General features: G+C 36.7%; 1 protein-coding gene across 2 annotated transcripts in view; it reads left to right on the forward strand.

Annotated features, from left to right (window-relative positions):
* LOC122661985 (L-arabinokinase-like) overlaps positions 1–6,810 on the forward strand; it is a 34,474-nt gene extending 27,664 nt beyond the window's left edge. For both annotated transcript variants that reach the window (XM_043857519.1, XM_043857520.1), the window contains exons 23-30: positions 2,161–2,204; positions 2,298–2,393; positions 2,478–2,554; positions 2,935–3,153; positions 3,459–3,624; positions 5,252–5,323; positions 5,552–5,755; positions 6,558–6,810. In XM_043857519.1, coding sequence (XP_043713454.1) covers positions 2,161–2,204; positions 2,298–2,393; positions 2,478–2,554; positions 2,935–3,153; positions 3,459–3,624; positions 5,252–5,323; positions 5,552–5,755; positions 6,558–6,680 — 1,001 coding nt within the window. In that variant the 3' untranslated portion in view covers positions 6,681–6,810. The remainder of the gene's footprint in view (positions 1–2,160; positions 2,205–2,297; positions 2,394–2,477; positions 2,555–2,934; positions 3,154–3,458; positions 3,625–5,251; positions 5,324–5,551; positions 5,756–6,557) is intronic.
* Positions 6,811–27,106: the final 20,296 nt, after the last annotated feature.

Consider the following 27,106-nt stretch of genomic DNA (forward strand, 5'->3'; position numbering starts at 1 on the left):
CACGAGACCTAGACTATGCATGTCCTTTCTCACAACTTCTTCTATGGTCATTTTAGGCCTGCCCCTCGCTCTTTTAGCTCCATCAATCAGAATCATATCACTCCTCCTTACTGGGGCATCCCTAGACCTCCGTTGAACATGACCAAACCATCTTAGACGACTCTCTCGGAGCTTGCCATTGATCGGAGCAACTCTCAAGTCAGCTCTGATACGATCATTCCGTACTTTATCCCTCCTTGTTTTTCCACACGTCCATCTTAATATCCTCATCTCCGCGACACAAAGTTTCTCAATATGACACTTCTTAACTGCCCAACATTCTGCCCCATATATCATAGTCGGGCGAACAATGGTCCTATAGAACTTTTCTTTAAGCTTTAAAGGAATACGTCGATCACATAGCACTCCGGACGCACCTCTCCACTTCAACAATCCCACTTTAATTCTCTGTGAGACATCATCTTCTATGTCACCTTCCTTATTTATGATTGATCCCAAATATCTAAAATAGTCACTTTGTGGTATCTCTCTTTCTTCAATTCACACCATGTCAGTATCCACATAGTGTGACTAAAATCAAACCTAATCATGGTATATTCGTGTGAAACATAAAAAATAAAACCTATTCATGGCTGATTTACCTTAATTACGGAATTAGGTATGCATATATGCATTTATATGTATGGTCTTATGTACTTATGCCTAAACATATACCTAAGTACGTGCATGTAACTATTGAAAAATATAAATATAATTGACATTTGTTTCATTTAGTCGTAGCATTGGAGAACATTAGATTAAAAAATTTAACTATACTGCTTAAATCAAAATATAAAGAAGTACTTCTCCAACTAGGGTGATTAAGAATTGAAGTGTGTAACTAATTCTGGAATGAGAATGTATATGGTCAACTTCTAACATTGATTTGTGAATCCAACTTGTCAAAATTCTAATTGAGTGAACCTATTTGTTTGACTCTTGGAATGTGTCTAAACGGACTGTAAATAAATTCTCTAATTGGACTTGGAAATGATAATTATATTAAAAAAAGATATGGAACAGACATTTTTCCATTAATTTATTCCATGAATTATTTACAGAATCTTGCATATAATTAAATTCTAGATCTCAGTTGTTTAGTATAGAGGGTGGACCTTCGTGCAACGGTAAGGTTGCTCCATTGTGACCTAGTGGTCGCGGGTTCAAGTCGGGAAACAGCCTCTCCGCGAAGCTGGGTAAGGCTGCATACATTATGACCCTCCCTGAGCCTCGTGCACTGGATACGCCTTTTTTTTTTATAGTTTTTTAGTATAGATGTCAGATCAAGCGATACATCCATCTAGATGTTGTAGATTAATATATCACATGTTTAGTATGGATTTCTATGCTAATTTATCTTGCTTTTGTGAATGTGTTCAATTCAAAAAGAGTCCAGCATGAACTGCACTTCTTCTGAGGCGGAACATGTTTTTGTGATTTTTCTAGCTTTGCTGATTGGTTTTTTTTTTCTTTTTCCGTAGAACTTCTTGCTGTTTTTCTTGTACCACAATTCGTTGTGCCAGGTTCCAACAAATAAATTTGGTTGAAATCCATCCAAGAATCAGAGTGCCTCCACCTATATTGTTTACCATGAGTACCCAAGTTAATTTGGTCCATAGGTGGGGACTGGAAGTGGAAATTAATCAATCTAAACTTCAGAAGAGAAGAGAAAAATATAATGTATTCCATGCCGTAAGTCTTAAAATTCTTGAAATCTGATGGAGAATAATCAATCTAAGCTCCACGAGAGAACAACATTATGAGATTCAATACCAATTTGAAAGCCAGCCATGTGTATGAAAAAATTGTTTGATGATGGAAATGGTGCATTTAGAGACTTTGTCTTGTGACAGCTGTCATGTTACCCTAGCAGATAGCATATTGAGGAACTTTCATCAGATAAGGTTCATACAGAGACTATCATGCTTAATGGGCCGATTGCCAAACATCTGCCATTAATAACAAATTTATGTGCATGCTAAAAGCATTTTTGAAAACTAAGAGACCTAGTAATTTTGTATCTGCTATTCTTACATTATGGTATGAAAAAACAGTATGTCTAGATGCTTGTGTGGTGCTTCAGAGAAAATTACTGAATCTGTATCTCCTTTTTATCTGCAGGATTGGACATCAGCCCAAGAGATCTTGCATTGCTTTGTCAAAAGGCATGAACACATGCACAATTCTTAGCAAGTAGAATTTTCAAAAAAATACATAGATAGGCGTCCGATTTCTTAGCATTCTTTATTATTTTACAGGTGGAGAATCATGTTGTTGGTGCTCCCTGTGGTGTAATGGACCAGATGACATCAGCATGTGGTGAAGCCAACAAACTTCTTGCAATGATCTGCCAGGTATGATCTATAAGTCATAACCCTTTTTTTCTCTCTTTCTAGAGGTAAAATGTTAACATCAAATTGTTCTTGTATTCCATGCAGCCTGCTGAAGTAATAGGTCTTGTCGATATTCCTTCTCATGTACGATTTTGGGGCATTGATTCTGGAATAAGACACAGGTGGCAACTCATTATTATGCTTTCTCTTCAAATGCATTCAAATTTGTGATTTAATGTAACTAGAGTAGTCTAACCTGATGGAAGTAGTTTCTGGAAATTGTATGGGGGAAGAATTGAGCAAAATAAGGGGTTTTGGATGATTTCGGTTGAAATGGGTTCCTTGCAATGATTTGTATAAATTACACCATTTCGACAATGATGGTAATACTTCAATTGAGATCATGCATTTTTACATAATTGTTTGCAATTTCCAGTTATATTGTCCAAAAAGAGGAAATATCACAGGTTTTGTTTGAAACATTTTGCCAGAGATTATGCAATTCTTTTGTGTATCCCTTCTTTTGTTCCTTCACTAATTATTTGATTGGAATCACCTGCAGTGTTGGTGGCACAGACTATGGATCTGTGAGGATTGGTGCCTTTATGGGTCGAAAGATGATAAAGTCTATGGCATCTTCAGTGATGTCCAGTTTTTTATCAACTGATGATTCTCACCAGCTAGTGGATGGTAATGGAATTGATGAATTTGAAGAGGATGATGTTGAACTTCTTGAATCTGAAGCTTCATTGGATTACTTGTGTAATCTTTCACCTCATAGGTAAGGTCTTCTCTTATTTGATGATGTCCTGTATTTCTTATAGTTTTTAAGACTAGTGAACAGTCAATCATGTTTGTTGTTAGTAATAGTTTATAAAGTTCATAACTGTGACTTTTTCATCAGTTTCATCAATTTTCAGTTAAACATGGGTTATTAGAGAAATCCAGGATGTAGTATTCCCTTATAACATTTATTGGCATTGACGATGAACTGAAGTATGGTTTTGATTTTGTGATATTGTTTGTGTTAATGAGAATTTCCCCCCCCCCCCCCCTCTCTTCTGTTTTCTTTATTTTGGACCACAGATATGAATCTGTCTATGCAAAGAGGCTTCCTGAGTCAATGCTTGGTGAGACATTCATTCAAAAGTACAACGATCACAATGACTCAGTCACAGTAATTGATCAAAGGCACAGTTATGGAGTGAAATCACAAGCTCAACATCCTATCTATGAAAATTTCCGTGTCAAGGTAGGTTCATGGCGTAGCTGTGGTAGTTCTTCATTTTCATATTCTTCTTGTAAATTTTTTCTCATAGGTTTCTGCCTAGTACTGGATATATTTGGTGTGAATGCTAAACTCTTTAGTTGCAGTTGTCCTAAGAATTACTTTAAAAAAAATTTCAAGCATGGAATTTTTTATTTGAGTATATAAAGTTTGGGAGAGGGTTCCCTACACTGCCCGAGTGCAGTTTCAGGCGAATGAGGGAACCCCCTTTAGAATCTGACAATAAGGGGTGGGACATTTATGACATATCTCCCCCTCACATGAACAGTGATATGTGAGGGTCTGTGCAATTTCATTTTTGAGCTGGCTTCATGCACAATTTTTTCCCATAAAGTTATTATGTATTTAATTGTTCTATTCGTGGTTATCATTATGATAGTCCTAGTTATAAAGCAGAATTCACGGACATGCAGCTTGCCATTGCAAAAAGTTGGAGGACCTACAGATACAATAAAGATTGAATCCTAATCAGAATTCCTTATTGTGTCCTGAGGTAATGGGATTAGAAGCATCCCTCATACTCAACACTCCCATGGTTTCATTCCTTATGCTTGTTAATGCAGTAACTGAAACCCTAATTCCCATTTAGAATTTAGGGCTAACTAGGCTGCAAACATTCCCAGGACATAAATGTAAAATGAAAGATTATAGGAACTGAAATTAGGAAGATGAGAATAAATATATGTAATAATAAACCAGAAATTAATTGGGAACAGAATTATGAAGAAACGGGATAGCAGGTTATCAGAATGAGAAGAATAGATCAGGAAAGAGAGTAGTGGGAGATGATTGCAGTAGCTTGCAATGGTAGAGAGAGAGAGAGAGAGAGAGACTTTGCTATAGACTAGGCGTGGACCCCATGACACTACTTACTGCTACTAAATTAAATATAAAAATTACAGAATTAACCCTTATAAATAACTGAAAGCTAACTACCATTTTGGACCCTTATATGGGCCTAAACTTCAGTCAATCTAGGCCCCTGCATCACCGCTCCTCAAGATTTGTGATACATTTGCACTTAATTTTATATGGATTTATCATTTTGATGCCCCCCCCTTTTTTTTTGGAGGGGGGGTGTAGTGGGGAGGTTTTCTATGTAGGTTCGAGTCCTGCCTTTGCTGTAGCTGTTCGGAATCCACAAACCATTCCGCCCGACGGTCAGAATTTCTTTGAATGTGTCCTTGAATTCATTCGAGACTTTGGTGGGGGGGGGGGGGGTTGTCATTATGATGCTGTTTAAGTTAGGGTAATTGAGGAAGGAGGCAAAATATGTGAACTTGATAAAAGAGAAAGGATTAGCAAATGATTGTTAGAAAGTTCACGTATTTTATTATTATTATCTGAAATTACAATTAATAAATACTGTCCACCAGGTACAAATGGAGCGGGGTAGAAGAGTAAATAGTTTATTCTTGACACATGGTTCAGCTTAAAAAGCATAAAATGACCAATATTTATTGCTATCTGTGTGGAAACTGTCTAAATAGACTAGTATCTGAACCTGTTCTGTATGGACCAGAAAATGGTGTTGGCTATCATTATATGCTTTATGACTGGCTATTTCTTCTCACTGTGTTTCTTGACACAGGCCTTTAAATCGCTTCTAACGGCTCAGAGTTCACATGAGCAACTTACCTCCCTTGGAGAACTCTTGTATCAGGTATTTAAGTGGATGCTTTTTATCCATATTATTATGGTCATCGCAATGTTGTGATCTTTCAATTTCCCCTGATAAAATTTCCAAATTTATAATGAAACCAAGTTTGCTTTTTTTTTTTCCCATATTAATAAACAATATATCTTACATTACCAAAAGAAAAATGACTCATTTCTCTTACGGATGAATGAAATATTTGACTCATCCAATTTGTGTATCCTTATATTGCAGTGCCATTACAGCTATAGTGCTTGTGGACTGGGTTCTGATGGAACAGATAGGCTAGTAAAACTGGTACAGGAAATGCAGCACAGTAGAATATCCAAATCTGAAAATGGAACCTTGTTCGGAGCAAAGATTACTGGGGGAGGCTCTGGTGGAACAGTTTGTGTTGTTGGGAGGAACTGCATGCGGAGCAGTGAACAAATTCTTGAGGTAAACTATAGTTGCTTATGAAGCTTAGCTATAAATATTTTTGGTGTAAAGGGAAGTAGAGCCCTATCTTAGGAAAAAGAAAAACCTACCTATCAATGGTGATCTCCTGTAGTATATCAACCACTATAGTTTAGGACTCCAGATAGCTTGAAGGAGACTTCTACAAGCCTCAGATTTCGAATCTCAATAAACAAGAACTCTAAGCCTGTTGGCTACTTTTGTCAGGTGGGGGTGAGGGACAATCTCTTTTACTCTGTCAAAATGCCATCAACCCAATAGATTTTCTCTGAAAAAGTGCTTTAGGAGTCGGAGAAGTGGATCCCTACAAATTGCCGCATAAATGGCCATAGCCTGGCTTTCCTCTGTAGCTGGAAGCTCATGAACCATATTGAGCAAGGATTGCAGCAGCTTCAATGCATTATGAGGATGCTGAAGAAGTTCCAGATAATGGCAGCCAACCCTACTCTCCCTCATCCCTCCCCCTCTCCCAGCCCCTAGGAAAAAAAACTTCTCAGATAATGGCAACAACCCAACATTTACTTGGTTTCCACTTTTTTCCTTTATGATGATGGAGGTACCTGGGACATGATTTCTCTTTAGAAAAGTTTTCAGTTACTTGCTAGCTTTTTATGGCTAGCCTTCATAGTTTCTCTGGGTAGTTCAAAGCCCATTTAGAAATATCATGGGCACAGACATTGATTGATCCAATTACTAGTTGAAGTTCAATATGGCCTCAATTAAGGGACTCTCTTCTAGTGCTTTTTAAGGTGCTGATAAATTTTTTTTTTTCTCAACCTTGCAGATTCAACAAAGATACAAAAATGCTACAGGCTATTTGCCATTTCTTTTTGAGGGGTCTTCACCAGGTGCTGGAAAATTTGGGTACCTGAAAATCCGCCGTAGATTTTTTCCTGACAAAAGCTAAGAAGTGAGCTTTTGTTAACAACATTATTAGTAGCAGTCATAATTATTGAAGATATTCATACAAAAGGAAAATGTATAGCTGCAACTTGTTTTTAGTTACTAGATAGTTATTTATTTATTTTTCCCTATTCCCTTGGTATTGGGAGTAGTCATAATCACTGCTCAATTGTACCCCCTCCCTGGAAATGTTTAAACCTTATTGATAAAGAAAATCAGCTATACACCCGGATTTCTTATTTATCAATCTATTTATTTAGTATATCATTTGGATTTGTTATGACCACTGATGTATGTAATTCACCACAATCCATACTTTGTTCAGCCAACATTGTAATTAGTACTTGATACCTATTGGACATTCTGGTATTTTTTTCTCGTTCAAGGTGCCTATTTGACATCTCTGTGGAATTTTCATACCATGTTCAAAGGAAACATGCTAATGCAAATTAAACAATTTTCCTTTTTCTACTTAATGCAATGTTAATTCTGAATCAGTAAAATCCAGTGGGAGATCAGCTTGTGATAAATTCTATAGAAAAAGGACAAAACCAGATGTAAGAGAGCCCCTCAATGAAGTAAAGACAGATCAGATAGGCTAGATATTTAGGCCAATTGCTCTATTAGGTAAGCAGAATAAGTCATCAAAATTTGATAGAAATCCAATGGTTGGATTTGAAGATACTGAAGTATCCTACTGCAGGTAGAAAATTGGAGAACCAGAGAACTAGTAGATTCGATTGGCATGTTCTAAGATTTTAAACAAGTATTAAATGAAGAATTCAGGTAGGTAAATAAATTATAAATTTCAATCTTTGGAAGGGGTGGTACTAGTTTTACTAGATCATGGAATTATGTATTCTACTAGATCCTGCGTCACCCTTGCATTTAGAGAAAATAATCGAGCAGTGGATTGGTTGGCAAAATTAACATGTGAAACAAATGCCAATAAGGTTATCAAGTTTGGGGAAGAACCTCCAAGGGAGTTTTAACAAATTTTTTGGGAGGATAAGACTGGTCTTCTGATCCTTACAAAGTAGTTTTTATTTTTTTTTGTTTATATATTTGTATTTTGCTCTTTTGTAAGGGTAGATTTTTTTATTTGTTTTTTTTTGAGTGTTTTTGAGAGATGTCTCTCCTTTGGGTTGGGGTAAGGCGGCTATGTCCCCCCCCCCCCCCCCCTTGTATTGTTTTTTGTTGGCTTCCTTTTCAATTGATTAAATCTAAGGGTTAAAAAATGACGGAAGTTAAATAGAACTAAGATTCTAGAATTTGATTGATTTTTATTATTAGTTTTTTTTTTTATCAAGAAAATTTGATTAGATTTTCGAAGCCTTAAAACTGAATAGAAACCAATATATAGGGCTGCAACAGAGTCGGGTTGGGTCGGGCTTTTTAAAACCCTAGCCCAACCCTGAGCCCCCATAGCTGGGCCCAGGCCCGCCCTAACCCTGACTCAGGGCCTAAATACCTTGACCCTAACCCTGACGCTGACGGGTCAAGCCCAGCCCAAGCCCGCCTTGATTGGCCCTGGCCCTGCAATAATTAAATTAAAATAACAAGTTTAAGGAAGATGTGAAAGAAGAGGCTTGAACCCAAGACCTTTTGGTAGCAATAAATTTTAACAAAACACAAACTACCAAGTGTGCTAAGGACTTGTTTGGATAAATAATAGCTTCTATTTTTTAATAGATAAAGAAATTTCTTCAGGGCCAAAATCAGGGTAAAAAATCAGGGCTGGGCTGAGCCCGAGGTCTCAACCCTAACCCGACCCGACCCTGAGGGCCAGGAATTTCTGGCCCTAACCCGCCCTCAGGGCCAGAAAACTTAGCCTAGGCCCTGTTCGGGCTCAGGGCGAGCCAGGGCAGGTTTGGGCCGACGAGGCCAAACTTGCAGCCCTACCAATATATATATATATATATATATGATTAGGAATCACCACTTCTATAAGACTAAAACCCCGAATTGGAATCACTAAAGTTGGCAGCAGAAGCGCAATCAATACAATATCAAAATACAAAAATTTCAGGCCTTGGATCTCAATCAACATGCATGCATAGAACAGTAGAACAAGACTTAGGGTTATCTAGAACATACAAGTGGCCGCTCTTCCAAATTATTATAGCACGTGCACTTGATCATTGTCAACAAATTCCCTTCAAGTCCCAAATCTTCTTTGTTCTTCCCCTCACCTATCTGTATCTGTACTATAGTGCTATATTTACTTCCTTCAAACAGTGTCTCTGGTAATCCTCTGTCACTCTTGGATCAAAATGGACCCCTACATATCATTTCATTAACATTAGGCTTCTCTTTTATACTTTTTGAATAGTGGGTATGATCTCCTACCATCTATACTTGACTAAACTTGTCTCTATGGCCCTCCTTGGGCATCTAGGCACCACCAGTCGATCCCTAAGTCAAACTAGTAGCCAAAATGGGAGAACTTAAACCTTAAAAATATGGTTTTTAGTACTTTTTTCCTCAATACACTATTGGATTTTATCCTCTTTCAAAATAGATCACTTAAATACCTTAACAATGCTATTAGGGAACTTTCCAATGGATTAAATACTCAAAACATCCAAAAAATAAAAAAAAGGGCTTAGGGTTTACCTTTTTTAAGCTCAAAATCCTAACCCAAGCTCCAACTTTTTGTCCTCTTGATCCAAGTTGCATTTCCCCCTTGCTTGCAACCCGAATCACAAGCCTAAAACTTTCTTTCCCCTCTTTTTCTTTTTTTTTATTTTTTTTATTTTTAACTTTTGGAATGACCAAAATGAGCCAAAATCGACTTTAAATGGGTTGTTTCACATCTTAACGATCGAACGTCATGGTTTGCTAGTAGACCATTAGACCACTGACCCACTTAAGTTGCTCTGATGGTCGCTTTCTAGTCTACTAGAGCTCAATCGTCAGCTCTATCAGTTTAGACCGTCAGGCTATTGGAACCAATGGTCTGGCACAGGTCTAATCGATCAGTAGCCATTAAATTGATCATAACTTTCTCGTCTTAACTCTGTTTGATCTGATTTTTTTTTCCCACAATGGAGGTGACTTAATTATCTACGTTTTTTGTGTTTTGTGATTCCCCAAATTCTGACTTAGTGGTCCCCTAAAATTCATGTGAAGTCACCACTTCACCTTAAACTGTATATCTATCATCCTATAAGAATTTTCTAATTAAAACACGGCTTAGGACATAACATACTGTATTAACTGCTTCAGCCCAAAAGTACTTTGGCAATGAATGGAGATTATTCCCAAAACATAAGAACGATACCTTTGATGAATTTGATCTTTTTACAAGAGAATAAAAAATAAAAAAGGATATATTATAACCATAAGAAGTGACCATGGTGGTGAATTTGAAAACCTCAATCAGTTTGGACAATTCTGTAACAAATAAGGCATAACGCACAATTTTTTTGCTCCTAGGACACCTCAATCCAATGAGGTTGTTGAAAGGAACAACAGATAAATACAAGAAATTACTAGAACAATGCTTAATAGCCAAGTATAGAGGAAATATCCATTCACTATAACAAAGGTATAATATTTTTCTGTTAGATTAGTTGTAGTAATAGGATCAAACAAGTCGATATGTAGAAGTTCAAATGGTCTAGTAGTGGATACTATATTTTTTGACTTATGAGAAACCTTAGTTTATTGTCCCTTTTGACAAGCTTTAAAATATTGATTTTTGTCACACTTTAGTTTTGGTAGGTTTCTAATTAGATTCGTGAATGTAATGTTTTGAATGTGTTTAACATTGATATGTCCAATTTCTATGCCACACATTAGACTTGTCATTAGATATCAAGAATGCATTGCTACTACTATAATCAAATATACGAGTATAGATGTTATCTCTTTTAGTACCTTTTAGAATAGCATTGTCATTTGTATCCTTAACTAGACAATGAGAAACATCACAACTTACTTGAAATCCAATACTGCATAGTTTACTTACACTCAATAAGTTTTAAGCTAATTTCTCAACCAAGCAAACATTTGAGATAGTTGTACCTCCAATGATGATTTTACCAATTCCGATTATCTTCCCTTTACTGTTGTCTCCGAATGTTACCAATCCTCCATCGTGTTTTCGTATTTTGGAGAACAACTTGGGATTTGTCGTTATATGCTTGGAGCATCCACTATCAATGTTCAGTTGTATCCTTTGCTTGTATATTAGTCTCCATAACCTCATGGGTCCATCAAGGTTAGGATCAAACACTCCTTTGGGTATCCAAACTCTTCTTGTAAAATATCTTTGATTTTGTTGTGTGTATGTGCGGTCTCTTGGTCTTTGTTGTGTATGTGACCTTTGAGATTTGTTTAACCTTTGATTTCTAAGATCAAAAATATCAAATGGTGATTGTTCACTTGTTTTTCGTTGGGGTGTAAACGATCTTTGTTATCTTGGATTACAGATATCGAATGGATCTCTCTCTCTCTCTCTCTCTCTCTCGTTGTTGTCGAAATAACTTTTGAGGTCTATATTTTCTAGGTGCAAGGTTCTCTTTGTGGTCTCTGAGGAACATACTCTCTCTTGGACTTCTTAGGTCTGCTATAATAATATGCATGGTGTACATTTCTTCTTGCACATTATGTATGTCATGTTCTATTGCAGTCTCTACATCTTACATAAGATGTTGAGGCTTGGTTTTTATATTCTGACCCTGTCATAGGATAATCAATTTTATCCTCTCCCTTGACTTGGGATGGTGTTTTACTGTTATAGCTAAGTCCTTCCTTGTTTTGAGGATTCTTGTGAGGGTCTTTAACAAGTTATCCATAGTTTTTTAACCTTTAATTTGGTGAATGTGTGTAGGGTAGAAGTAAGTTTATTGTTGTCCTTTTCTAACTTTTCTATATATGAAGTCATCTTCTTGAGTTTATTGTTTAGAACTTGGACTTCCCTTTTAGAGCTACCTTAGCAACCTCTAGATGATAACTTTTTTTTATATAAAACTTCAAAACCTTTTTCAATGTTGACCTCATCAATATTATCAAGATCTATATCTTCCAACTCATCAATGTTGGAATTAGAACTACCATAAGTAGAGGTTATCTCAGAATTTCTTTGAGATGAGCCATTAAGGCTAGCTTGGTAGTCTCTTCTTCGGAGTCATCCTTGTCATCCTCACCATCACTTGAATCCCAGGTGGATTCAACTGTGTATGCTTTCTTCTTTTCTTTGAGCTTTGAAAAATCAGTCTTGAAGTGTCCTGACTTTCTGCAATCATAACATACTACAACTTTTTTTATTAGTAAAAGAATCTTTTTCTTTTTTCTTACAAAAAAAAAAAAAGAATCTTTTTCTTTCGAAAAATTCTTCCTTTGGATTCTTTGGACTGTTGATTTCTATAGAGCTTTCTTTCTCCTCTTTTGTTGAGGAATTTTTTGAACTTCTTGTGATGAGTGACATTTATTTCTCAAGATCAAAATCGTCATCACTCTCTTCATCAGCTTCATTTGAAACTTTGACAGCGATTGGTTTTTTCTTTGATTCCTTGATTTAATGATCTTGTCATCTTCGGTTAGTTCCGCTTCATTTGTAATGAGTGATCGCATTAGTTCGTCCATGCTTACATTCTCCAAGACCTTGGCTTCCTTGATAGCCATTACCTTTGATCTTTTAATATCTTGGTGTAATGGGGGAATTAATTTAAAGCTTGACCTATTATGTAGATCCTGTAAAAGTGATGGATGGATGATCCGATTCCGGAAAAGCCCTAAGAGCACTTTGGCCTTGAGACAGCCAATCAGGGGTAAGTACTTTTGCCTAAAATTGTATTTTTACTGGCTTTTAGGCTAAAATAAGTCAATACATAGTCAAGGTTAGTTCCCAAAAATTATTATGGAAGTTTTACCAAAAAGGATAAAAATATCATTTTTAGGGTTTTCTTGAGGGAGAGAGACTCAGAAGGGTATTTTTTGAATTTTCTATAGTAAATAATTTAATAAATGATTCTAAAAATAATTATAGATAGATCACTATTAAATAATACTTTAATTACTAAGTAGTACAAACTAAACAGACCCTAACCTATTTTGGGCTAAACCTAAACCGATCTAGTTCTAGTGTGAATAGGCTTAACACTTGTGGGCTTAACAATTTTACTATTTAATTATTATAGCATAATAAAATAATATTATTTAAGGTATATTATTCTTGGCCGATGTAGATAGTCATGAGTGAAATCATATTTGATTTTGATGAGAGGAACTACGCGGAGGTGTCAACCTACTATTGGTTGGAAACTTAGTCCTAAGAGAATCTTTTCTCTAAGGAGAGAGAAAGAGAGATGAGCCTAATTGAATCTATTCCTAGCAAAGAAAGGAGTTTGGATAGGATTAAAATAACAAATCAGTTTAGTATTAAAAAAATTTTTAAAACAAAGATTCCTTTTGAAATATTTTGATTGGAGGAGAACAAATCATGGATTGGGAAAGAAATCATAGGAGATGTTTACTACCTCCTTAAAGAGGTATAAATCTGGGAATTATGGGCAGAAGCTCCCACGATTTTGGCAAACCATGAGAGGGACAGAGAGTGAGACCGGGAAAGAGAGAAGAGAAGGGAGAGTGGAAGAAAGGAAAAAGGAAGAAGGAGAAGGGGATCAGAGACTCTTACCTGTATTGTTGAACCTGCAATTTAGCATGATCTTCATTCAAGAGGAAGGAGATTTGTCCACCATTAGAAAACTTTCAAGGTTCCATTGAAAATCTAATTTTTCAGCAAATTACACAACTGCATATTAATATTTTTATACTAAAAACTCTCCTAATCTTCTAAAATTGCTGTTGTCAATCATGTTTACAAACCTATATGTTTGGTTTTCAAAAACTAAGCATGTATTGCATTCAAATTTGGAAAAATTGTTGTCTTTAGGCGCACAAGCCAGAATGCTTGTTTTGCTGTATTTTTCGATTGGATTTTTGCCCCAAAGCTCCAAATTATGATGTTTTGGAGATTTGTATATGTGTATTCATGTTTTCTTTTTGCGACTTGTATAATGATACAGACCTATTTAATTTCATGACCTGTATAACAATGCAGGCATTTTCTTTGCGACTTGTATAATGGTGTAAGCGTATTTAATTTCATGACCTATATAACAATGCATGCATATTTTTGGTGACTTGTATAACAGTGTAAGCATCTTTTATTTTTTTTTTTGTGACCTATATAACGGTAAATGCACATTTGCATATCATTGGCATAGCATTGGTATATGTTTCCCTTACAAGCATAATAAATGAAGTTACTTTGGATGCCGATGTGTTTGAATACATGTTCTTTTCTGTTCTTACATAAAACTTAAGTAATATTTAATTGGTTTTGCTTAATGCTAGTTAATTGTATGATATTCTACGTATATGTCTTTGAGTTTAATTGTTGCATGCTTTTAAAATGCTCCTATGAAAATGTTTCGTTTTCTCACTAAGTTTTCCTTATCCCTCATTATATTTTCAGATGAGAGCCAGTTAATTTGGAGCAAACTTATATTGAGAACCATGAGGATGTGGCGTATGATTATGGTGAAGATGTTTACTTGATTTTTATTTTAAATTCTGTTGAGACAAGTTTTGGTTTATGCATTTGTAATTTGAGTTTACTTTTGATTTAAGGTTTTGAAGTTATAATTTTGATTAAGAGACAATGTAATAGTTAGACTTTGGGGTTTTGGATCAAAGATTTTAGGTTGAATTAAAAGACTTCCACTGTGTTTATTTGAATGGTTACGTTTAGCTACATTGTTACTATTTGTTGAGGCTATGATAATTTATAATTTGGTTCACACTCCAGTTCTTATTTCACTGAGTCATAGATTTTGTGGACCTTTAACGACTTAAACTCCTAGACGGATTTGGGGGCATTACAGATCTCCACTTGGGTGGACGTGATTTGAGGATTTTTCTCATGTTCTCTGACTTGATTTAGACTTTGTCTAGTCCTTTCAACTTGTTAATGATGATAGTAAATCTAGTAAATATATAAAAATAGTTTCATTATCTAACATCTTAAACAATTCATATTCATGGACAAGCGTGACTATTTTAGACTCTTTAACTTAGAAAGTTCATTCATAGGTCATTACTAGAGTGTCCCATATTTCCTTAGCTCTCACACATGACAATCTTATTATATTCACTTTCATTTAATTCATATTGCAAGAAAGTGATTGCCTTGAAATTGTACTAAACTTCGTGCCAAAAAAAAAAAAAAGAAATTGTACTGAACTTTGACTTTTTCTGAGGATGTCAATTCCTTTGTGTCTTTGAGGAAGAGTTTACCCTCTACTTCTTTAATGTATACGTAAAGTCTTTTGTCATTGACATGTCATACATCAATATTGTGTACACATACAAATTTTTTAAACCTGGTTTTCCAGTAGACAAAATTTTCACCATATAATAGTGGTCTAGAGACATTTAGTCCTTCTAAACTGTAACACCACACATCCCGGGTTAAGGGAAGCTACGGCCCTTACGGGTATTGACCATAAGGTCATAGATTTTAACTAGAGTATCAATAAAACATAAATAATCAATTCTCATCAACTAATATCATTCCATTAATTTTACACAATTATTTGAGTGTGCCACACAGTGAAACATCAAATATTTACAATGCTAAAATACTGCCCAAAAAATATTACACAAAGGTACCCCCACCAATGGTAAACATGTTTCTCTAAGGGTAATCCCATCAGATCTATTCAATATCGTTTAACATGGGTATCACTCGATAGTGTCCCATTTGCTATACAACCGCAAATCCCCGAAGCCATCCTACAAAAGCTGGAAAGAGGGTTTCCCAGAGGGGTAAGCTTCGGCGGCTCAATGAATAAAATCTACCTTAAATACTAACTAATCATGCAACAAACAAATCATATAATCACAAATTAATCTCTTTCAATCGATACAACTCTCACATTCACGGTGGAAGGACCTCATAATATAGTCACACACACACGTTAGCCCTTCCATGTTTGTTAAAACTCAATCAATTACCAAACCCACACTCACGGTGGAATGGATTCACAATAGTATCATGTTGATGCCCCGTCATTACCATACTCACACTCCAAGTGAAATGGACTCGTGACGGCATCACACACTTGCTTCCATCATCACCAGACCTACCCACTGTCTCACAGTTGAATGGACTCAATCACAAAATCTCTATCTCTACCTCATGCCATCATTCACGTAGCCTTCATTTCATCGTAGCCTCCACTCCTACTCTTGGTAAGTGAGGCACACCATAAATTTTCCTCTCACTCCTCCCCCTGCTAAGTGAGGAATTCTCTTATCCACAATGTGCTCTCATCCCCTCCTACCCCCTCTAAATGAGGCACTACACACACTATCTCACGCATCAGTGTTCACACAATAGTCATTCATGGACACTCAACCATTATCACCATTCATCTCATTATCAATTTATGCTCTAACACATATCATGGTTAGTCATATATATTCTACACACAACATTTTAGCTACTATCACCGTTTCACAAATCCATCGTACCATACATTTCGCCAGTAATATATTCATTATTTTGGACAATCTAAATCATCGCATGGTAATATGAATCATAATTTCATTAAACACAATCATTTCATTACATTCATACAAGTTAACAAACACCACCCAAGTTGGAGAGAGGTTCCAAAGGAAAATCGACTCACAATGCATCATGTCTGAAAAGGATCATCTATGACGATCATCCGGGGTTACTCACCCGATTCAGTACCTGACATATATTATGGTTTAAAGGTAAGTTATTACTCTTAAAATGGTCTTAAATTCCATTCCCATTGAGTCTAGCTTGTTAAAACAAGCAAAACTAGTGAAACAGGTTCATCTGGGCTCGCCAGATGGCAATCCAATTGATTCTGTTTCCAAATGTGAAACAGGCTTTTACTCATAGTGTTAACTGGATTGCTATCTAGACTCACTGAATCATTTTGCAGACTCGCCAGATGAGCTTAGATCTAAGCTCGAGCTAGTTTTCTACTCAGAGAAGGTTGAGGTTTTCATGGGGCTTCTACTCCAAATTCCTATACACACTTTCCTATACAATCCTACTACCCATCGGTACGCTTTAAACATGGATTGAGTCTATGGAACTCAAATCCATCTATGAATCCAATGATCTAACTCTATTTGACTCAAAACTCAAACTCTAAGCTTGAATCTCAAATCCCTTCCCATTTCTTGGTAGGTCAAGCTCTTGCTTGGGAGCATTGGCCATCAAAACACCCAACTAAGTCATTCACAACATTTCTATACTACTAAGTTGAAAATCAAATGAGTTCTAGGGCATTTACCTTTGTTTGGCTCTTTTGCCTAGCCCCAAACTGGGAGCTCCTTGTCATATCTTTTGACTCTAACCAAGATCGAGGTTCTCCGTCAATTTCCTTTCGATATGTAGGGATGGTGGTGCTCTTCCTTGTATGGTAGAGTCCCTTCCTCCTCTCTTCTCATTCTTCCCATTTCTCTCCTCTCTTCTCTCTTTTTCGTTTTCTTTTCTCTCCAAAAGACCAAGTTCTCAACCCAAGTGACTCAAGACTATAGCCTATATAAGCCCCAAATTGGACCAAGTTGGTTCACCCTTGGTCCAACCCGTGGTCCTTTATGAACTCAACACAAGTCTTACATCCTCTCTCTAATTAGATCCTATTGGCCCAAGTTAAAGAATCTGTGGCCTATTCATAGATCTATCCCTTATTTTCAATTTCACTCATTTAATATTATGACTCTTGGTACATAATACTACTTGGTCTATTTCCAAACATTAGCATTTTAAAATAAAGAAATTGCCATCACTAGGCCACTGACCCATATAAAATTCCATTTTGGTATTCCAATGGTCCATTACCCCACTATGGTTTCAAAATCATGTTGGATATATGTGTCTATCAAACCCGATTCAATCTGGTTCAACCCGATTTATTATGTATTAAGCATTTCATACATTTTTGTTTCATATGATCACATGCGATATAGACTTTTTGAGCAATGTATGTCCATAAGTATTACTTTAAATTGGTATTCATGACTAGGGTTTGGGTTGGGCAATCCTTATCATATGGTTGTCGCATTAGGTATGCCTAGACATATTTAATGATGGGGAACGAATACGAGTACACACATGTTGATGTGTGTATTGGCAAAGAATCTTATTTTGTCGATTCCCTCATGTCTTACTACTAGATATAGGTTTGGGATAGACATGTGTCACCAAGTCCCAGTACCTGAGAGGGCCTTGTCATTGCATGATGTGAGCGTATTCTTTGGTTCACTAATGACTGCAGTTCAAGAGACCCAAAGCCGTTGTTCTGGGAATGCGAAAATGTTATATGAGTGAAAGAGTCACTCAACATGGTCTCCACTGCTCGATTGAGGAACATCAAGGGGAGTTAGTGCAAAACATATTTTCACAGAAAATGATAACTTATTATTTATGTATTTGATTAAAGAGTTTAATCGTGTTTTGCGGATTCTGATCACGTACACAGATGCTCTGATACGAACATGTACCATGGAATGGGGTTTGGCAGTACTAATGTATATGCCCTAGATTCTATGACGATGATGTTGTCTAGTAGAGGGTTGGTGCATATTTGATATGTAGGGATATTTTTGGGATTTGCTAATTATTAATTGATTTATTTAAACTAGTATATGCTTGATGCTAATTAATTAATAGGTCCATTAATGTTTAAATTAATTAAATAAAATCATTCTCTTTTAGATTCTGCTTCTTCAATAATTAAAAGCCCATCACTTGAGCCCATCAGGTTTTCAAGTCAAACATGTGAGAGAGAGAGAGAGAGAGAGAGAGTCACACTCTCACAGGGAATGGGGAAGCTCATCAGAGCTTCTCCTATTTAAACACACCAGATGGGGCGTAGAATCCATCCATGGTAAAAATAAATTTTCTGCCCCCCTTTGGAAAATTTGTCCAGGTACTCTCTCTCCTCTCTCCTCTTTTGCTCTCTTGCTCTCTAGAGATTTGAGATTTGGTTAGGATTTTGGAATCCTGATTTTTCGGATTGGATCCAAGTTTTGAGAAGAAATTCTAGTTTGGCTTAGGGATCTTCTAGTACATAAAGGAGATCCAGATTAGGGCTTTGTTGATCGACTCGTTAGGGGAAGAACCATTATTTGTAGGAGGAGCAACACTTGAGGGTCAATAGGTTAGCAGATCTTAATGTTTGTTTTATACATTAAGTGTTTTTATTATTTGATAATCATGGGAAGTGAAAGAAACCCGAATTGATCTCATTTCCGCTGAGCATTCGGGTATGGGATGGTTCCCTCTTTCCATGGGATGAAAAGGAGATGATTTTCTCTCTTCTTGTGGATCTCATAATTTTATGGGACAAGAAAAGAGAGTGTTTGGTAAGAAATTTTTATACCAAAACCTAATAGGGATTTACTAGGGTTCCCATGGGCAACCATGGATTGTCCAAGGGCATAGAAGACCATGGGCTGACCCAGATTCCAATATTTGTGAACCCAGCTTGATTCATGATCCCATGAACTGTAGTTTGCCAACAGTGTAGTATTAGAGCCATTTTTCTCACCCATGGATATCATATAATTAATGTTTAGATGTAATTATTGTGTATGGGATGCAAGTTGTTAAATATGGTTATGATTTCTTGATTTGTTTCAAGATTCTTTTTCTTGGACGTTTGCACATGGGTGGTTAATTGGTTGTTATTTTTCTATCAACCTTCACATGTGGCACATAAGTGGTGATATGGTAATTATATGGTTATTGTAACAACCTTCTCGTGTAGGATGATTGTGACTAATTTTAATTATGGGTTTAAAAACCCTAATCTTTCAGAATTGAAAAAAAAAAATTCATGTGCCCTATTTCTGCCCCTGCCTACATCCAACGTCCAATGCGTGGTATGCTACCAGCAGCACTACGCACAAGTTGCACGCGCGACCTGTGTGCAGGCTACTGCCCTTGGCTTGTGCGCCTGACGTGTGTGGCATACGGAATGCGGCTGCAGTCAGACCATGATGCAGCACCACACGCATATGCATGCTTTGCTTTGCACAGGCTGCGCGCATGTGGTTTGCCTTGCACAGGCTGCTGCTCGTGGTGTGCGTGTGTGCGAGCTACCAAGTGATTTTGGCAGTGGATTTTTTCCCATTAGAAAAATAAAAAAAAATTGCAAAACAGAATTTTATTTTTAAAAAATAATAGTTTGGTGTATGGAGGAAGAAGATGGGTGAAGACATTCTTCTCATTACCCACTTGGAATTAAAATTGATATTTTAATTGTGGGCTTGGGTACATGTTATCACATGTGGTGTAGTGGTTTAATTTTGGAATGATCCATATGACCCGTACATAATGTTATATTGATTTTGTGATTATGGGATTGGTTTTGGACATGGTTATGCATGTGAAACGTTGGTTTCTTTATGGGATTATGGGTCGATGTGATGCTTCTCTCTCCCTTTCTCTCTTCCCCTTTCTTTTTCATAAACAAATGTACTCCACCCCATAGGCAGTCCAAATGGTGGGTTGGTTTCTCCATACGGGGTTTCTTTATTATGGAAATGAAAGTGTATAGAATTTTTCCTAGGTTTCCGTTGTAGCTTTAAAGGAGTTAGGACTCCTAGGGTATGTTGATGTTGATCCAAATGTGATGCTCAAAGCTTATGGAGATGCAAATCACCAACTTTGAAGATTTGATCGGGTGGAGGAGATGGACGAGGCATGACATCTTGAACCTCCTGGCATGATGCTGCATCCATGATTTATAGAAAGTAATTAGATTTATTTTAATTTTTTATGGGAGGGTTTAATTATCGCTTCTATTTAAAATTATTGCCATCCTATAATCACTTTAATTGTTGCTTACGGTAAATTGCTATCTATGTATGATGTGAGAGTTGTTAATATCCCTCTTTAATGGTAATACATGTATGATATGAATTAATCTAATCAGGTAGATCAAATCCATGACCTCACATTGAGGATAAATATAGAAGTTGTGTGATATCGCCTCGTTGATGCCGACAGGATAAGGCCTGATTCGTATCACATAATTATCTATATTTATCTCTTTTTTGATAAGTTAGGGGCACTATGACAGTGGGCCATCCTTTATGTTTCCATGACACTAATTGATGCGATGGGTATGTACATGACTTTGAGTGTACATGACTGAAAGTATTAGAAGCCCTAGGGGCAGATAGCATAGTCCACACTATCAAGGTGTGTGTAATGACTCCCGATAGGGTAAGTTATGCAAGCAAGAGTGGTAGGTATCCAATTCACTTTACAAGTTATGAGGGAGACTTGAATTGTGAGAGACCATTGATGATGATTGCTCGCTTCTATTATTTTGTCAATGGTTATTAATTCATGTGATCAAACTAGTGCATATGTACATTGAGATTATGATGGCTACTATTAATTCAAATTTATTAGCCCTTATAAGAGATTCAAAATTGACTGGACCCAAGCTTAGCTAGTAAGTTTGCGTATTAATTGCCGTATTAATTGTTGTACCTAGCCGTATAATTCAAATTCCCGACTCTTACCGTATTCTATGAGGTAACTTAATTTTGTACTCGACTTTTAAAAGCACCCGTATTAATCACTGTATTAATTGTTGTATTAATACATATTTATATATTTTAATTTAATTAAACAAAATAAAAAACTAAAACCTAAAAATCCAAAAAATAGTGAGATAACCCCCAAACCTAGACCCATTCACAAACAAGACAACCCTCTTTCCCATCTCTTTCCCTTCTCTTTCCAAATCCAAATAAAAATGAGAAACGTTGAACCCTAAATAGCCAAAACCCTTTCTTTTCCCCTTATCTTTGCCTTCGCCCTTTGGCCTTCCGCCTTCCGCCTTTCGCCTTCCCACTCTGTGTTTCCTGCAAATCATCTACACATCACAAAAAAAAAAAGAAAAAAAAAGGAAAATCGTTGAACTTGAAGGAGTTTTAAAGTCTGAAGTCTGAACTTTTGATGAAACATCAGGATCGTTGAACATATACAACTCTGAAGGCGATTCTTGAATGTAAGTTGTAAGAGAACCCTCTCTTCTCCCGTCTCCCATCTCAAATCGCCTGTAAGACATTGTAAGACTAGCATTGTCTTTGTTTTGTTAACATATATATAATTTTTTTTTGTTTCTTCAATAGCTCTATTACGTCCGACCCCAATTTTCAAAGTTTCAAGTCAGTCAGTGAAATTTCCACTCCTCTCTTCATTAAGCCAATAAGCTTATTTGTCTTTTGTTTCATCTTCTTTCCAATTTTTAGGGCTTTGCATAATTTCTCCAAATCCGATAACTCTATTAGAAAACATACCAAATTTTGAATTGAGTTTACTATTTCATATTTTGATGCCTCCATTGCTACATGATTAATAAATTACTTTCTATTATTTCATAGTGGAATTTATGTTACCATGGGAAATGATTTCAAATTGGAAAGCTATATTGGTTTTAAGTGTTCATGAATGCATGAGAAGAATAGAATTTAATTGCAAAAAAATCAATTTTCTCCTTGATTTTTAGTAGGATAAACCCATATTTTTGCTCTCGTACTATTTCAGAGCAACCATATTAAAACAAGTATTAAACACATACCAATTAATTTCCATACGCATTTTATTGCGCCGGATTTTTTAAAACTAACTGTTGTCATGTGGGTCGATTAATTGTCGTATGTATCTGTTCCCGTATTATTGTCATACCCGAACTTAGTAACTATGGATCCAACTACGTTGATTGATATTGGAGCATTAAGTTGCTCATGACTGTAGAAGGACTCGTTAGGGTTCTTGATGAAGGATCCTTCTCATAAACCCCACCAGAATGATGACTCTAAAGTCATAGATTACTATGAGGACTTCATTATGAGGGATTCCAAAGCCTCACTGTATATCTAGGGATCCATCGATAAGTCATTAATGGAGTCTGTCAAAGACTTAAAGATGGTTGGGGGTAAAATGGATAATCTCGCCGATGTTTAATAGATAGATCACTCATGCACATTATGATGTGGTGAACCAAATCCATAATATTCGGATGTCCCAAGGGTCCTCAGTAATGGATCATGTCATGAAAATGATTAATCTGTTAGAGAATCTGGAGACCATGGGGACAACATTCGATCTTCTTTTCAAGACGAATGTCATTCTGAAGTCTCTGCCAGGGTCATATGCTCCTTTTTGGATGTCTTATAAAATCAGTGAAAGGCAGTTGAAGTTGACTGAATTGGCCAATGCTTTGGTCGAGGCAGAGGAGACCCTTAAAGCGAACAAGCCTAAGGTGAACACCACTGATGCAAAGCCTTCTTTAAAGCAGAAGAAAAAGAAAAAGGGCAAAAAGGGTAAGACCCTGAAAGCCAAGGGTGGGGGTGATGGCAATAAGAAGGCACATGGCAAGTGCTTTTATTGCAAGAAAGAGGATCATTGGAAGAGAAAATGTCGTGCATTCCTGGCTACTGTAAAAGATAAGAAGCCGGAAGAATCGGGTATTGCTAAAGAAGGTATATCTGAAATAAATGTTCTTTATGAGTTGATTTTGTCTATTGAACCATTTAATTCATAGTTGGTGGACTCTGGTGTCACTATCCATGTTTGCAATGTATTGCAGGGGTTTAAGGAGACAAGGAAACTGAAAAGAAATGAGGTGCGCATGAGGATGGACACTAAAGCTGAGACAATGGCGATGGCTGCTGAAACTTTTACTTTAAGTTTTAGTTCATTTGATTTAGTTTTAAATGATTGTTACTATGTACCCTCTTTTAAGAGGAAGATTATTTCAGTTTCAAAACTTGTTTTGGACAGATATAGTTTTTCCTTTAATTCTAAATTAGTTATTCATTTTAATAATTCCTTTGTGGCATCTGGTTATTTGCAAAATGGTTTGTATTTTCTAGATTGCTTTGATAAAATGAATTTAGTTTCAAATGTTGATTTGAAACAGAAAGTAGCTCCAGTGAATCTAAAGTACCTATGACATCTAAGATTAGGTCATATTAATATGGACCGAATCAGTAGGTTGGTAAAGGATGGACCTCTGGGGAGTCTAAAAGTCAAATCCTTTCCCACACGTGAGTCATGCCTTCAAGGCAAGATGATCAAGAAACCCTTTAGCAATAAATGTGCCAGAGCCACAGATTTGTTAGAATTAATACACGCTGACGTGTGTGGACCCATAAATATACAAACCAAATATGGATTGGAGTACTTTATAACATTCACTGATGATTATTCTAGATACCGTTATGTCTACTTGATGCGTAGGAAATCAAAAACCTTTGAGAAATTTAAGGAATTCTAAGCTGAGGTCGCAAGATAGTTGGATAAACGCATCAAGTCTTTGCGATCGGATCGCGGAGGAGAATATTTGTTGGATGAATTTATGGAGTATCTCACATCAGAGGGGATTGCGAGTCAGCTAACAAACCCTGGAACACCACAGCATAATGGTATATTCAAATGGAGCAATCGAACTGTATTGGATATGGTTCGGAGTATGCTTACTTATAGTGAGCTCCCTCTATCATTCTGGGGGTTTGCCCCAGAGATGGCGATTTATATCTTAAATAAGGTTCCAACTAAAGTAGTGGCTAAAACACCTTTTGAGTTGTGGAGAGGGTGCAAGCCTAGCCTACAACATCTTAAGGTATGGGGTTGTATCTCATATGTGCATAAACAACAGACAAATAAGTTGGAATCCAGAACTTCAAGATGCTATTTCTTGGGTTGCTCCAAAGGCAAGATTGGTTATTACTTCTATGACCCCAATGACCCAAAGGTCATTGTAAGTAAACATGCTACTTTCTTTGAGGAGGAAACACTCACTAGAAAGTTTGAACCTATAATTATTAAGGAGTTATTGGATAACCCAGAATCATCACTCCCTGAAGTGAGACCAAGCAACGTACCCACTGAAATCCCAACACCTCAAGAACCTCGACGTAGTGGGAGGATAACTAGACCACCCACTAGATTAGTTTTTCTCACAGACGGTGAGAAAACAGTGGAAGAGTTCCACATGGTGTCAGTTGAGTTGGATGATAATCCGATAACATACTTTGAGGCTCTTAAGGATGTTGATGCCATTAAATAGTTGGAAGCAATGTGCTCTGAAATGGATTCAATGCATTCCAACAAGGTTTGGACTCTAGTCGATCTACCAATTGAGGTAAAATCCATTGGATGTAAATGGATCTTCAAGAAGAAGAAAGGCCCTGATGGAAAGGTTGAAAGGTTCAAAGTGAGACTGGTGGCAAAAGGATACACCCAGAAAGAGGGTGTTGAGTATGATGAGACCTTTTCCCAGTGGCGATGATGAAATCTATCAGGATTTTATTGATAATCGCAACATGCTTTGATTATGAGATCTGGTAGATGGATGTGCAGACCACATTTCTAAATGGATACCTCGATGATGATATCTATATGGCACAACCAGAGGGATTCTCTTCCTTGGAGGAAGTAGGTACAATATGCAAATTACAACAGTCCATTTATGGATTAAAGTAGGCTTCTAGAAGTTGGAACATTAGGTTTAATCAATCAATCAAATATTTTGATTTTGATCAAAACATGGATGAACAGTGTGTTTACCAAAAATTTAGTGGGAGTGCGGTGTGTTCTCTAATTCTATATGTAGATGACATACTGCTAACCAGAAACGATGTCAGGTTTCTTACATTGATTAAGCAGTGTTTATCCACTACTTTTTTGATAAAAGATCTCGAAGAAGCCAGCTACATCCTAGGGATTAAACTCTTTAGAGATCGCCAAAGATGGATGTTAGGCCTATCACAAGAAACCTATATAGACAAAGTTCTAGCCAGATTCAATATGAGAACTCCAAGAGGGGAAGTGTTCCTTTTCGGCATGGAGTCAATCTTTCCAAATCTCAATGTCCTCAGACTCAGACGGACATTGAAGAGTTGAGGAGGATTCCCTATGCTTCTACAGTAGGGAGTCTTATGTACGCTATGTTGTGTTCAAGGCTAGATATTTACTATGTAGTAGGGATTGGGAGCCATTACCAGTCAAATCCCGGATGAGAGCATAAGAATGTTGTGAAAAACATCCTCAAGTATTTGAGGAGGACTAAGGATTATTTCTTAGTTTATGGATGTGATCAGTTATCCATTTTGGGGTATACTGACTCAGATTTTCAAACCAATAAAGACGATAAAAAATCCACATTTTGGATGGTTTACTTAATGGGAAGAGGTTTCATTGTCTGGAGGAGTGCAAAACAAAAGTATACAGCCGATTCCACTATCGAAGCAGAATACCTTGCAACCTGCGATGCAATAAAAGAAGGTGTTTGGCTAAGGAATTTTTTATCAGATCTGTAGGTAGTCCCTGACCTTGTCAAATGCCCTATTCTCCTGTTACGTGATAACAGAGGGGCAATTGCACAAAAAAAAGAAGCCTAGGGCTCATCAGAGGACCAAGCACTTGCAGTAGAAGTATCACCTTATAAGGGAGATTATCCAGTAAGGCGACGCGAGTACCTCCAAAGTAGACACAACTGAAAATGAGTCAGATGCCATTAAAAAAGGTTTATCCCCTGGAGTGATTGATAAACACATAGAAGGCATAGGCTTAAAATGTATGAGAAATTGGCTTTGAGTACAAGTGGGAGATTGTTGGATATGTGTGTCCATCAAACCCGGTTCAATTCGGTTCAACCTGGTTTATTATGTATTAAACATTTCATACATTTTTGTGTAATATGATCACATGAGATATAAACTTTTTCAGCAATGTATGTCCATAAGTATTACTTTAAATTGGTAGTCACGATTAGGGTTTGGGTTGGGCAGCCCTCATCATAAGGTCGTTGCATTGGGTATGCCAGACATGTTTAATGCTGGAGTACGAATGTTAGTACGAACATGTTGATATGTGTATTGGCAAAGAATTTTATTTTGTCGATTTCCTAATGTATTATTGCCAGATGTAGGTTTGGGATAGACATGTGTCACCAAGACCCAGTACCTGAGAGGACCTTGTCACTGCATGACATGAGCGTATTCATTAGTTCACCATCGACTGTGGTTTAAGAGAACCAAAGCCGGTGTTCTGGGAATGCGTAAATGTTATGTGAGTGAAATAGTCACTCAATATGGTCTCCACTATTCGATTGAGGAACATCAAGAAGAGTTAGTCTGTGGATGATTGGATTTGAATCAGGATCCTATACCATTTTGTTAAATGATTTTTGCAGAACATATTTTCACATAAAATGATAACTTATTATTATGTATTTGATTAAAGAGTTTAATCGTGTTTTGTGGATTCCAATCACGTACACAGATGCTCCGACACGGACATGTACCATGGAATGGGGTCTGGCGGTACTAGTGTACATGCCT

Source organism: Telopea speciosissima, chromosome 5 (assembly GCF_018873765.1).
Source record: "Telopea speciosissima isolate NSW1024214 ecotype Mountain lineage chromosome 5, Tspe_v1, whole genome shotgun sequence".
Classification (NCBI taxonomy): domain Eukaryota; kingdom Viridiplantae; phylum Streptophyta; class Magnoliopsida; order Proteales; family Proteaceae; genus Telopea; species Telopea speciosissima.